Source organism: Primulina eburnea, chromosome 12, assembly GCF_022965805.1.
Source record: "Primulina eburnea isolate SZY01 chromosome 12, ASM2296580v1, whole genome shotgun sequence".
NCBI classification, from domain to species: Eukaryota; Viridiplantae; Streptophyta; class Magnoliopsida; order Lamiales; family Gesneriaceae; genus Primulina; species Primulina eburnea.
Window position 1 is genome coordinate 9,651,060 of NC_133112.1, and position 15,038 is coordinate 9,666,097.

At 37.4% G+C, this 15,038-nt stretch overlaps 2 protein-coding genes across 2 annotated transcripts; one reads left to right on the plus strand and one right to left on the minus strand.

Moving 5' to 3' along the window:
* Positions 1 to 7,820: 7,820 nt before the first annotated feature.
* LOC140806637 (uncharacterized) lies at positions 7,821 to 8,873 on the minus strand. Its single transcript, XM_073163190.1, has one exon. It carries the CDS (start codon positions 8,871 to 8,873, stop codon positions 7,821 to 7,823), a length of 1,053 nt encoding a protein of 350 aa, XP_073019291.1.
* Positions 8,874 to 9,754: 881 nt separating this feature from the next.
* LOC140808080 (probable arabinosyltransferase ARAD1) lies at positions 9,755 to 12,600 on the plus strand. The gene is made up of 4 exons (XM_073165100.1): positions 9,755 to 10,472; positions 11,307 to 11,600; positions 11,689 to 11,784; positions 11,974 to 12,600. Exons 1-4 carry the CDS (start codon positions 9,990 to 9,992, stop codon positions 12,388 to 12,390), a joined length of 1,290 nt encoding a protein of 429 aa, XP_073021201.1. The 5' UTR covers positions 9,755 to 9,989; the 3' UTR covers positions 12,391 to 12,600.
* The last annotated feature ends 2,438 nt before the right edge of the window (positions 12,601 to 15,038 follow it).

The window sequence follows — 15,038 nt, forward strand, 5'->3', positions numbered from 1 at the left end:
CAAGCAAAGGTCCATGGTGAACAAATCCAGCAGCTACTGGAGATGCAACGGACTACTCATGAACAGGCACAAGCTCAAGCCATAGTACACAGACATGTGCCTGTTCAAACAGACGTATATGATCGTTTTAGACTTTTGAATCATCCGGAATTCATGGGAAGCACCGATCCAGCAGTAGCAGAAGAGTGGATTAAGTCATTGGAGTCCATCTTCTCCTACCTTCATATGGGTGATGCTGACCAAGTGACTTGTGCCATCTTTCTCTTAACAAAACATGCAAGAATATGGTGGGAAAGTGCAAAAGTGGCATTACCGGTTGGACCACTGACATGGGGAACTTTCAAAACCGTGTTTTACAACAAGTATTTCAGTAAAGACGTACGAGCTAAGAAAGCCAGCGACTTCCTTAACCTGAAGCAAGGAACTATGGCAATGACAGAATACATACAACAATTTGAGGCCGGAGTCCAATATGTACCATATATTGCACAAGATGACACCAGTAAGGGCGAACATTTCATGCGAGGACTTCGCTCGGAAATTAAAAGAGATGTACAAATGTCGAAAGTTGCTACGTATGGGGAGATAGTAGAAAGAGCACTTATGGCAGAACAAGATGAACATGACATTGACAGGGACAGGCAACAACGAAGGCAGCAGTACTTTCAGAAGAGTCAAGGAACAGGACAAGGCAAAAATACTGATAGCAGGGGTACTAGACCAGAGGAACCCCGTGGCAAGGGTCCCCCTCCACGTAAAGAACAAGACAGGCCACCTTGTCCTAAATGTGGCAAACTCCATGGCGGGGAGTGTATGCAGGGTTCTAATGTCTTTTATCGTTGCAAGAAGCCAGGACATCTCGCCAAGAATTGTCCAGGAAGTTCTGAGAAAGTACAGGGACGCCTTTTCTCCATGACCAAAGAAGAAGTGGATGCGGATACATCGATGATCACCGGTATGTTCTTGATTTCTGGTATTACTGCTATTATTTTACTAGATTCAGGAGCCACACATTCCTTTATTTCGGAATCATTTGTAAAGAGACTGGGCATTACAGCAAGTACACTAGAGACACAACTCGCCATAGCCTTACCTTCCGGGCAAGAATTACAGACAGATCAGATTGTGCGAGGATGTCCAATATATGTCCAAGGCCATCAGATGTATGCTGAATTGATTGTTTTGAAAATGAACGATTTTGATGTGATATTGGGAATGGATTGGCTCTCGAAGTACAGAGTTAATATTGACTGTGGCCTGAAGATGATCAAGTTTGCACCAGTAGGAGCTGAACCATTCACAATAGCAAGTGCATGTATATCCTTACCTCTTCGGATAATCTCTTGTATGAAGGCTTGTAAATTATTACAGAAGGGGTGTCAAGGATATTTAGCATCTGTTTTAGTTATTGATCCACCGGTTCGTGAACTAAAAGATACAGATGTCGTTTGTGAATTTCCAGAAGTATTTCCTGATGATGTAACAGGCTTACCCCCAGATAGAGAGATCCAATTTGTAATTGATGTTGTGACAGGAACTCATCCGATCTCCAAAGCTCCTTATCGATTAGCTCCTACAGAAATGAAAGAACTGAAAGAACAGTTACAGGAGTTGCTTGATAAAGGGTTTATTAGACCGAGCTTTTCACCGTGGGGTGCACCTGTTTTGTTTGTGAAAAAAAAAGACGGTACCCTTCGTCTATGCATTGATTATCGGGAGTTGAACAAAGTGACAATCAAATATAAGTATCCACTCCCTAGAATTGATGATTTGTTTGATCAACTACAAGGAGCTGCTATCTTTTCGAAGATTGATTTACGATCAGGCTATCATCAATTAAAAGTGAAGTCAGATGATATTTCTAAGACTGCCTTCCGAACCAGGTACGGGCATTATGAATTTCTTGTAATGCCATTTGGACTAACGAATGCACCAGCTGCATTTATGGATCTAATGAACAGAATTTTCAAGCCATTCCTAGACAAGTTCGTGATTGTGTTTATAGATGATATTTTAATCTACTCACGAACTGTAGAGGAGCATCGAGAACATTTGCAATTAGTTTTGCAGACTTTGAAGGATAAACATTTATATGCCAAATGGAAGAAATGTGAATTTTTGCTTGAACAAGTAGCATTCTTGGGTCATATCATTTCAAAAGAAGGCATATCAGTGGATCCAAGTAAGATTGAAGCTGTTAATAACTGGCTACGACCTACCACTGTTACCAAGGTACGCAGTTTTCTTGGGCTAGCTGGTTATTACCGTCGGTTTATAGCGGGATTTTCTAAGATAGCATTGCCTTTGACTGCTTTAACTCGAAAGAATGTGAGATTTGTATGGGACGAAGCATGTGATCGCAGTTTTCAAGAGTTAAAGGCAAAATTGACATCAGCACCGGTCCTTGCTATTCCAGAAGGATCAGGAGATTTTGTAGTGTACAGTGATGCTTCGAAACAAGGTTTAGGAGCAGTCTTGATGCAACACGGGAAGGTGATTGCTTATGCCTCTAGGCAATTGAAAGAATATAAAAAGAACTATCCCACACATGATTTAGAACTGGCAGCAGTGGTATTTGCATTGAAAATATAGCGCCATTATCTGTATGGTGAACGATGTGAAATTTACACGGACCACAAGAGTCTGAAATACTTGTTCACGCAAAAAGAACTGAATATGAGACAACGACGTTGGTTGGAATTGGTGAAGGATTACGATTGTGTTATTAATTATCATCCAGGCAAAGCCAATGTTGTTGCAGATGCGTTAAGTCGAAAGTCCAGTTCTATTGCTGCAATGCAAGTACAAGAACAAATCCTATGGGATTTGCAGAACTTGAAGCTTGATGTTATTCCAAAGGGAGCTGCAATTCATCTATCATCTCTTATGGTTCGACCAACGCTTGCAGACAGGATTAAGGTCGAACAAAACACAGATAATGAATTACAACAATTGAGGCAGCGAGATGAAGAAAAAGGAAATTTGAACTTTGAATTGGATGGGGAAGGAATATGGACATATCGAGGGAGACTGTGTGTACCAAAACAAGGAACGACCAGAACCGACATTCTTATTGATGCTCATGCTACTCCCTATTCGATCCATCCAGGAGGCACGAAAATGTACAAGGATTTGAAACCATTATTTTGGTGGCCAGGTATGAAAAAGGACATTGCTCAATTTGTTGCACAATGTCTAACTTGTCAACAGGTCAAAACTGAACATCAAAGACCAGCAGGACTTCTGAAACCACTACCCATTCCTGAATGGAAATGGGAGCATATTACAATGGATTTCATCCTTGGTTTGCCAAGAACACAAAGAGGATTCAATGCTATATGGATTATTGTTGATCGACTTACAAAATCAGCTCACTTTCTTCCGGTGAAGACCACATACACGATGAATCAATATGCTGAAGAATACATCAAGGAGATAGTGAGGCTTCATGGCATCCCAGTGTCCATTGTATCAGATAGAGATCCAAAATTTACATCTGCATTTTGGAAAAGCTTGCATCATGCTATGGGAACTCGATTGTCATTCAGCACAGCATTCCACCCTCAAACTGATGGACAATCAGAACGAGTGAATCAGATCTTAGAAGATATGTTGAGGGCATGTACTATTGACTTCCCAGGTAGTTGGGACAGTAAACTAACGTTGGCTGAGTTTACATATAACAATAGCTATCAGTCAAGCATTGGAATGGCACCATATACTGCATTATATGGTAGAAAATGTCGATCTCCAGTACATTGGGATGAAATAGGAGAAAGGAAATTGTTAGGCCCTGAATTGGTACAACAGACAGCTGAATTGGTAACCAATATCAGAGAAAGAATGCACACTGCCCAGAGTCGACAAAAAAAATATGCTGATGTGCGACGTCATCGATTGGAATTTCAGGGTGGTGACCATGTATTTGTAAAGATATCACCATTGAAGGGCATTTTGCGTTTTGGTAAGAAGGGAAAATTGAGTCCAAGATATATTGGTCCATTTGAAATCTTGGAAAGAATAGGAGACAGAGCCTACCGAGTTGCTTTACCTCCGAACTTGTCAAATGTTCACAATGTTTTTCACGTTTCCTTGCTACGAAAGTATTTGGCCAATCCTTCTCATGTTCTTCATTACGAACCATTGGAGCTAGCTTCGAATCTCTCATATGAAGAACGACCGGTCCAAATCCTCGATAGGAAATCAAAAGTGTTACGAGGCAAGGAAATACCCTTGGTGAAACTGTTATGGCGAATCATTCAATCGAAGAAGCAACTTGGGAACGCGAAGACGAGATTCAACAAAGATATCCCGAACTATATGTTACGTCAAATTTCGAGGACGAAATTCTTTGAAGGAGGGGAGAATTGTAATGCCCGGTTACTCGTACAAATGATAATAATGCGTTTATGTCGTTTATTATGTAGTTGTTTAGCTTGTTAGATTTAAAGTGATGATTGAGGTATAAATATTGAGATTGAACATGACTTTTATATTGTCCATGGTATATTGAGAATGAATATATGCCTAAATAGTTAGAGTAAGATGTGTAGGTAATGATAGGGTAATGTAAGTTGTGGGAAATGAGACGTAAATATGGTAGTTCGTACGGGTTTTAGCATAATAATTTGAATATTGATCCAAATTGTGTGAGGCCTTAACCCTTAGAAAGCTAAGATATAATGCTACAACTTTCACGTTTTGTGTTTTGTCCAAATCATTGTGGAAGACAAGCCAAAAACGCCCCGAAGTGAGTTGTGTGTATCGTCACTCCTACAATGACACATGTTGGAAGAATGGGCATAACTTTTTACTCATACCTCCAAATGATCTGAAACCAGTGGGAGATTCAGGCCAAGACATAGATCTACAACTTCCTAGTTTACCACTTTTCCAGATTATGAACGTAAGAGACGTTTCTGGAGCGATCTTTGACGAAGTAGTGCGCAGAGGCAGAACAGGTGGCGCCCGAGCGGTAAGATTTTACCGCCCGAGCGCCGGTACTTTACAAGCTCACCAATTTTACAGAACATATGGCGCCCGAGCGGTAGAATATGACCGCCCGAGCGCCAGTGCACGAAAATTTTACCTCTTGGACAGAACATTTCGCGCTCGAGCGGTAGAAAACTACCGCCCGAGCGCCGCCTAATATATATATGGATAAGTTTCGACCTTCTAAGCCATTTTATCAGCTCTCCACTTTTATACCAGCAAGAAACTCGAGAGAAAAATCTAGAAAACATCCTCCAAAGCTTCTTTCTTCATTCCTTTCAAAGTTTTGAAGTTAGATTTTAGTTCTCCATCACAAGAACTTCATAGGGGTGTAAGTTTTCTTCTCTTTTAGTTATGGTACATGTAGGTGACAATAAGGGAATGATTTTCATCTAGTTAATGCAATAGTGACTGAATTATTGGTATATTTGACAGTATAGGAGCAAGAAACACCGTCTCAAACTAGTGTTCTTAAGCTTGGACTGTAAGTTGGCATGTTCTTGAAGTAATACATGAGTAATATTATGAATTTCAAATGCATCTCATTGTCTATTGATATATGTACATTGTTAGTATGTTTATTGATGAAAACATAGCACCATATTCCATTGTTATGTATTAAATATGTAAGGAACTCATGAATATTGATGATGGGTGCTATGTCATGAACAAGAACATGAACATGAAAAGAAAAGGATTGATTTACATGATATAGAGCTTGTTGACATCAGGGGTGGTTTTAAGTCCACCAAAGCTATTGGCCAATATATGTTCATGGGGCGTGGGGATGCCAAAGGTTGCTCCCTGACGTCCAACACAGTAGTAGCTATATAATAAAGCAAGCACGGTAGTACAGGTCAACTAATGAGGCTCAAGTACAAAAATGAACATTGGATATATGCTACGGTACGACATGTTTTTAAGATTCCTTGTTGATCACGACTTGATATGTATGTTCCTTCGATGCATATTGATATGTACAAGTGCCAACTTATTGAGTTTATAAACTCACGTAGCTCATGTATTACAGGATCAGGTAGTGAAGATGCGTAGGATGCCGGTTCGCCAATGGATGCTAGTGACGTGCCTCACCTCGACAAGAACCGGGCTTTTTATTGTATAGCTTCCGCATATGTATTATAATGAATTGAATGTCAGGGTTTGAAACAAGTTTTACAATGTTTATGTCTAGTGGTATGATGGTACAGAATATGTTTGTGTCTATGTATATATGAATGTTGTTGCTTGGTTTGGGCTTATACAAAATATAGGGACATCATGCCAAAATTTTTACAAACCGTCAAAGTGATGTCCCTTGTTTGATTTGATTCATAATATAGTTATATCATTCAAACTTTATTTTGATTATGGTAATTATGCAAGTATAGAGTAAGGGTGTGACAATAATACTCAAGACATTCTTGCATGAGATGATGTCATCAGAAAGTTTATATATTATAAAACTGAACCAAACATATATACGCCGATGCAACCTCCAAAAGCAGACTCTCCAGAAGTCATCTCGGTCGGAAATGCCCAGAGTAAAAGCCAGTCGTCAGCGTAGTTTTTGGTTCATTAGTTCACCACAGATTAGTACACAGGATGTCTATCTTGCAGTTTGGAGACCTTCAGGTTGAACTTGCTCCAGAAACAGCATATATTGGAGCTGGCCGCATTGGCTTTATTTTTGGGTAATCATTCTATGAAGTTTTAGAGACTTATATTTCTCGTAAAGAAACTCCAAAAACAGGATTCTTCGTGTCAACTAGGTCAAGGCATCGAAAGCATGCTGGAGAGCTCCTTAGAGTTTGCAAATAATAATGCTCTGCTTCTTGCTAAGTTGCTAGAATAAATCGTTGATTCATTACAAGTTTGTTTTTAAACCGATAATAATAATATAGTAACCGTGTAGTCGCTACGAGGAGCTCTACTCGCGCTTTTCTATTCCTCAGCGGTGTCGTCTGCTTTTTCAACAGCAGGACTTATCCTACTTGGAGGACAAATGAGCTCAAAAGCAAAATGAGAGGGTACTTCAACCCACCTTTTCTTGTCCTTCTTTCAGTGTAAATAAGTGAAATAACATCATGAAATTCTTCACATTGAAAGATAATTTTATTTTGTATCTTGCAATAAATGGTCATAATTTTGTGGTACTACAATGTTTTAACTTACGGTCAAGAATTGATCTTATCATCTACGTGCAGTTGGGAGAGGTTAAAGGAGGGAAAATTTATATTGGAGGAGAAAAAGTATAATAATGTTTTTTATTTCATTTTCTGGAAATATATTATCAAGAAGACTGTCTTAATGACCATCCTTTTGGTGTCCATGCCACACATGAACATTTTCAGTGTGAAAGATTTGGAGACATGTCTATTCTAGCCCGACTGAATATTTGAATCGTGTCATGTGGTGAGGATGAAGGCAGTAACAAATGAAGTAAGGATGTCTTTATGCTGATTGATTTTAAATCAAAATATTTCAAATCCATTGTTTAAATCAGTTGCACTTGTTTATATCCTGTGTTCTTGGATTTCGAATTCCTTCATTGTCATTTCACGCTCGTTTCTAGTCATTCCAAAGGTTCTTAAATATCTCAAGTTAAAGTTACTTTAAGCTAAATAAATGGCAAACATTTTGTTAAGAATCAGGAGGCAGGGAAAAGCAAGAAAAAACACTAGAACTGAAATAAATTAAGAAAGAAATTTGGTGTGTTACACTCTAATCTCTTAGACCAGGTTATCTATTTAACGTTGTTCCAAGTACAAAGACGTAATCAGGAATCCAAGAATAGAACTTGTAATATAAAAGAAACCTGCGAGGTTTTGTCATGGACGTGACATCAAAGTAAAGTTCTGTGTTTTCTTACGGTCATGCTGTTTCATTTTCTTCTTCAATTTCTTAGACCCGCAAATGAAGCTGAACTGAAACCCATAAGCATTTCCAAAACATGAAAGCAGCCCTTTTCCTTCAGGACTCCCTCTCTTGTGATAGCCCGCTTTCTTACCGTTTCTCAATGGGATTTGATCCTCGTCTGTTAATCTCCTTTTGACGCTTTTAGGTTCCAACTTGACTTCTTCACTTTTCTCTCCTGTTTCTGTCCAGTTTTCGAATATAGAGCTCCCGTATTCTTCGTTGGAATACAACCATTTTCTCACGTTTTCAGAACCATGAATGGAGGTGTTATCAGGTTCTGGTGGCATCTTCATTGTTTCTTCTTCTTGCGTCTGAGCCAGCTCAGAAGTTGATGTGAAGATTTGGGGGCCTGGATTTGTTTCCGGGCTTGTCGAATCCATTTTAGTCGGTTCCTCTGAATTTGATGGGAAGATTTGGGGGTCTAGATTTGTTTCCGGGCCTGCCGAATCCTCCATAATGTAATGTTCTTTTTCTTTTCCCCTTTCACCGTCTTGATCAACACAATCTAGTTTCTCTTGGTTTCGTATCCCGGAATGGCAGAATTCGCTCGAGCCTGGAATGTTGCTGTCAAGAAGTTGGATTCCAATATTCATGGTTCCTTTCAAAAGCCCTGATGGGCGACGAACCTGAAGCGAAACCCGCCGAAGAGATGGATTTTTATGCAGCGCTGGTGACAGGCTGTTGATCATAAGATGCACGGTGCCAATAGGGAGATCACGCAACCAGGCCACATTGTATATCTCGATCGTGATAGCTGAGGATTTAGATTTTAGAAACCGTTCATCGACGTCGAACAACACTTTGTGATTCCAGGTGGGGTTGCAGTTTCCGCAATGGTCGACGGCCGTAGATAATCTGTGGTCGCGGTTAATGTAGGACACGGCGAACGTTCGTAACATTTTGGACACGGGGGGAAGGTCCTGTGCCGAGAATATGGTGATTTCCAGGAGCGTGAAAACAGTCATTGCGATTGATTTTGATAGTTTCGGAAAGAGGGGAGAAAATGATGATGAATTTTCCAATACAATTTTTATATTTTATGAAACTTTTTAGTAACAAACATAATAAATGTTGGGGAAATAGAAATATAAATGAGTGAGTCTTATATGAGACCGTCTCACAGATCTTAGTCTGTAAGACGAGTTAACCCTACCCATATTCACAATAAAAAATAATACTCTTAGCATAAAAAGTAATATTTTTTCATGGATGACCCAAATAAGAGATCTATCTCACAAATATGACCCGTAAAACCGTGTCACACAAGTTTTTGTCAATATAAATTGGCTCAATGTTTAAAATTCGCTTCAAGTTAAATGGACCAACCATATAATAAATACTACGCTCCTACAAAATGGCAACATCAATCCTCTACTTTGAACAACATTTACTTTGCAATATGCCATATTTTCTTGAATAGAAGGAATTACGTGTGAATTAACAAATTACATATTTTCATTGATTAAATGTAATGTTTAAAATTGATGGATGATCAAACCACTTGGTTTGTGGATCAAATCATGAATAATATATAATATAATATAAGTGTTAGAAATCAATATACTTGGATAAGATAATGATACATAACGATAATCTTTTCATAAAACTTAAGTCGAACATTGAATAAAATAAGGATACATAATCAATCAATGTTTTATACTGCATATGAAGTTATGCCAGATATACCTAATGTATAATTGTATTTCTAATTAAAAATAATGGTTTTATATATTTTTTTTGTTAAATTTCAATTAAACTTTCCAATTTTTCGGTGTCTCCTTTAATTAAAGCTAAACCAAGTTTTTGATTATACCAAAAATATAATTTAACCAATTACATGAAATTTGATTATGAGCCGTATCTGTCGTTCACTATTTCCAATCCCTAAATTTCAGTGATTGGATACTGTGCCGACATCAATCTGTGGAATCAAAACCCTAAATTCCCAATTGCTTTTATCTCCAATCCAAAGTTGTAAATTCCAAAAAAACCAGCGATTCTCGAGATCAGCTCCTCCGATCCAATCTGCACCATTCCTTTCGCCTTGCGGGATTCTTACTGAAAACCCAGCTGCTTAACAAATGCAAAAATCGATAAACAGGACCCTGATATGCTTTTCGCTATGCATTCCGCTACTCTTCGGTTCGTTACTCCTCGCCGGGACTTTCGATTACAAATCCCAGTTCCTATCTTTCTTGCCCCAGCTCAATAATGCTTGTGGAGCTCAATCACCACCTCTCCGCGTGTACATGTACGATTTGCCTCCGCGGTTTAATGTGGGATTGATGGACCCCACTTTTCCAGACAATGTGTTGGTGGCTGCATCGAATTTGCCTATGTGGAGGTGGAACGATGGGCTTAGGAAACAGCATAGCGTGGAGTATTGGATGATGGCTTCGATTTTGTATGAGGGGGACGATGAATCGGGTTCCACCCGGGAAGCGGTTCGTGTTAGGGATCCAGAGTTAGCTGATGTGTTTTTCGTGCCTTTCTTTTCCTCGCTCAGTTTCAATATTCATGTGCGGAATATGGCCGAGCTGAATACTGTTGATGAGCAGCTACAGGTGGGGGCTCTTTTCTTTTTTAGATTTTTTTTTTTTTTGTATTTGTGAATTGTTGTGATGATGATGTTTAGCTACTCACTTGTGTTCATTTTTTTTTCTTTTGAAAGGAAAAAAATCTGAAGTTAGTTATTGAGCTTGCTGAAAATGGTGAATTTCTTTTCTTCATCTTAACTTGTATCTTGAAATGAGTTTCCTATCCTTATGTTTAATTATGTTTAACCACCATAAAAAATCGAATGCATAAGGGTGTGCATGGTTCGCCAGCTAATATTATTAATTTGTCAAATCTTGCATTCTATATATGATGTGTATCACTAACTAAAGCTCACCCTACAATGATTTTTGTTAAGCTGGGACGTGGTGCTAATTTTTATGGTTCCTTTGTCATTTGAGTACATTGGTACGTGGGTGCCATTTCTTTTGTGGGCATACTGTGTGAGATTCGTTCGAATAAATTGGAGACTTCGTTTCAGTCTCAACTGCTTTTTTTTTTTTGACAAAATTCCTGCTGTGTAGCTGAAATCATTATGCTTAGTATCATCAAGATGCGATATTCTTATCATAGAATCAGCATCGTTGCATTTAAGTCATAAAATTGGAGTCAGGCATTTTCTCTGAATTATTCCTAAGTCCTCGTCAACTGGAGGTTGTTTGATATAAGTGATTGTCATCATTTGAAACCTATCCTTACCTTAGTCCTTTTTCTATTTATGTTTGATTGTTTATACAGAATTAGAGATGAATCGTGGGCAAATTATTTGAATTTATGGCTTTAGATGTTAATATTTCTTATTATTTATAGAGCTGAATTGATCACTGTTCATTATGCCGCAGCTCGAGATGGTAAATATTCTAAGAGCATCGGATCATTGGAAAAGGTCCGGTGGACGAGATCATGTTATTCCCCTTCATCATCCAAATGCTTTCAGACAGTATCGGGATCAAGTTAATGCTTCCATTTTCATTGTGGCTGATTTTGGTCGCATCATGAACATTTCTCGACTATCAAAAGATGTTGTTGCTCCCTATCCACATATGATAGAATCATATATCAGTGAAGACCATGAGGACCCATTTGAGGCTCGAAAGACACTTCTCTTCTTTCGCGGGAGGACTAAGAGGAAGGATGTATGCCAATCCACAACACCGTTTTAATGTTTTGTTTTTCCTTTATTGAACTAAACCATATGTCTGACATAGTATATCAACCTGGCAGGAAGGAAAAATTCGTGCGCAACTGCATAAGATGTTTATGGAAATGAAGGACGTAATCTACGAGGAGGGCAGTGCTTCGGAAGAAGGCTTTAAAGCTGTAAGTTAAATAGTGGTTACTTTGCACAAGAAAGTTCAGCGTCCAACATGTCTTTTAAATCACTATAAGATGCTATTTTTCCTTAAGCAAGTATGAAAGCTGGAAGTTTGGGGCCTCGAATTTCTTATTGTTCTTCAGTCTGGGAATATTATCTCCATCTTATCTTCAAAATTTTCTTGGTTATTCTAGTCTGCTGAACAAATGCGTTCATCGAAATTTTGCCTACATCCTGCGGGTGATACTCCATCATCTTGCCGTCTCTTTGATGCCATTGTGAGCCACTGCATTCCTGTAATTGTCAGTGACAGACTCGAGCTACCCTTTGAAAGCGAAATAGACTACAAAGAGTTCTCAATCTTCTTCTCAGTGGACGAGGCTCTGAAACCAGGCTACATGATTGATGGGCTCAGGGGCATTTCAAAAGAGAAATGGACGAAAATGTGGCTGCAGCTTAGAAGCATTTCTCATCACTTTGAGTTTCAATACCCACCAAAGAAGGATGATTCGGTCAATATGATTTGGAGACAGGTGAAGAATAAGGTTCCTGCGGTTAAGCTTGCTTTACACAGAAGTAGGCGGCTGAAAATACCAGATTGGTGGAGATAGTTCTCTGAAGTCAGAGTTAGTAAGTTTGTACATTCTTTATTTTTTTCAAAATTTCCGGGTCATCTCCGGTTGTGTAACAGGGGAATATAGATGGTTACAATTTTGACTATACAAACTATAAATATATTTTATTCAGAATAATTCTTGCTACACAAGAGATTGAATTGCTTGGTGATCATAAACTGATAATTTGAATGGGATTCGAAAATGCAGTTATATATTATATTCTGCAAATTGAGTTGGATATTGTGTTACTCAATGGCAAGACTCTACACTATGTGGCTTCAATTTTCGCAAGGCGAAAATTACTTTCGACCCCCTGTAATATGAGAAATTCGCAAATACTTGCCATCAAAATTGTGCAGTATACTTTCAACAACCTAATGTTTATGATTCACTATGTTTGACTAACGAAAATTATAATTTATTATATCCCGCAGCGTTTCAGATAGATTTGACAAATTCAATCACGACTGCACTTTCCTGCTTTCTCACCGAGAGAGCCATAATTATCTTTTCTCAAAGGGGAAAATGTTTCATTTTCCTCCCAACAAATAGTCAAAAATTTGGCAGAGTCTCGGACTGTTTCCTAAAAAACAAAAATAAGATAAAATTTATATTATATTATTAAACTCCACGTTTTATCTATGTTAACATGACACCAAAGTTTCTTTAATATTTGTTAACTAAATTTTATGGTGTCAGTTTATTAGTATTTTTTGAACATCTCTATCTTTTTCTGGGTTTTTCTCCAATTTATCTAAAATTTAAATTGTCCTAATAAATTTTATCTAATCAGTTAAGTATAATATCTCAAAATATTACACAAAAATGATCGATCACAAAATTTTTTTATATGCCACGCTCACGGAACACTAATATATAAGACAATTATCTCGAAAAACTGGATTTCATCAAAAAATCTTACTCTTAAATATTGCACAAAGTAAATGAAATTTTGTATTCAGAAGTTGACAAGAGTACTTACCACTTATCCTAACTAGATGTCAATGGGTCTGGGTAAAATAACTAGGAATGTCAATGGGTCCGGGTTTTACCCAGACCCGTAATGGACCTGCGTGTATGGGGTGAGTTTGGGCATACTAAATGTGTAATGGGTCAACTGTTGCATTTGAATCTGCTTTTAGCAATAGTTGAAGAATAGTTGGTCCTCATCTTAGTAGACTTAAATATTGTCTACTCGCTGATTTTATATTGATCTGTTTAAATTATGTTATGATTTATTTTTGGTGATGTCAAGATTTTTTTGGAGAGCTAGTAACTCTTTTTTTTTATGTAATTCTATATGTTGTGAAAATACTTTGTTTGTTATTATTAAGTGTGGTCGAAGATATAAATTAATTTTCCACAATGTTGTATTTAAAGGCTTGTCTGTTTCATAATTCAGTAATGTGAGAAGAAATATTAATTTTTTATTTCAAAAAAATCCGGGTCTCACGGGTCTACCCGACCCCATTTCGTATTCGAGATGGGATGGGTCCAAAATATATTTAACCCGGGGTGGGGGTGGTAATGGGTCAAAAATTTTTTCATGGGGAGGGTTTTGGGTTTAGCCAAACCCGCCCCATACCCATCCTATTGACATCTCTAATCCAAACATTAGAATATCTGAAATCAATATTTTCAACCTTTGTGGTCGAAGTTCCATTTATTATTCCGACATAAATTGTGATTTCTACGAGTTTTGATTTAAATTGATCAAGTCAAATTAAAGTTGTTATAAATAAGGCTTCCCAACATGAATAGATGTGACATATTTTAACTTTGAATTATATATATATATATATATATATATATATATATATATATATATATATATATATATATATATATATATATATATATTTGAAACATATATATATATATTAAATAACTTTGGATTATATAGTTGTACCACACTCCCCTCAAAATCTTATAATATAATAATTATTGACCATATCAAAATATAAATACACGAATTTTAATTTTCTAATTTTTTTTCCAAGTAAATGAATGCAAAATTAGACTTGTCAAATTGGGTCAGACACGTCCCGTTGTAAAAATTGATCGACTTGGGTAGATAAAATAGCAAACCATTTGGAGGCGGCCCAAATGGTTTGAGTCCGTTTGGGTTGCGGGCCAAGACGGGACGGGCCTAAACAGGACAGGCTAGTCCGCCAAATTAGAGTATAATTTTATATTTTTAAGTTTTATATAAAAATTGAAATAAGTCTCATGTGCCTTCATCACTCTCCTATCTTATTTCTTCCTTATTTTTCTCCTGCGCCTCGTCTCCATCACTCACTCCGGTAAAATCTGAATCTCTATGCAAATGTAGAAGATCAAGATTGAATGTAATTTAATGATAATTGACTTTATAGTATTTGTTTAATTTCTTCATGTTTGGTTTAAGCACTTTATCTTTTATAAATTATGTTGTATGTTTTCTTAATTTCTTATTTCAATGTTTTTAAGTATTTTATGAAATTATTTGACTGAAATATATTTTTCTTCTATGTTTACTGTGATACTGCATAATATTTTTTTTAAAAAAAAACCCAAAGTGGGCCCGTCCTACCAGCCCGTTTTAACATGGCTATGCAAAACCTTTGTCAGGAGATTATATAATCACCGAAAAAAGATAATAA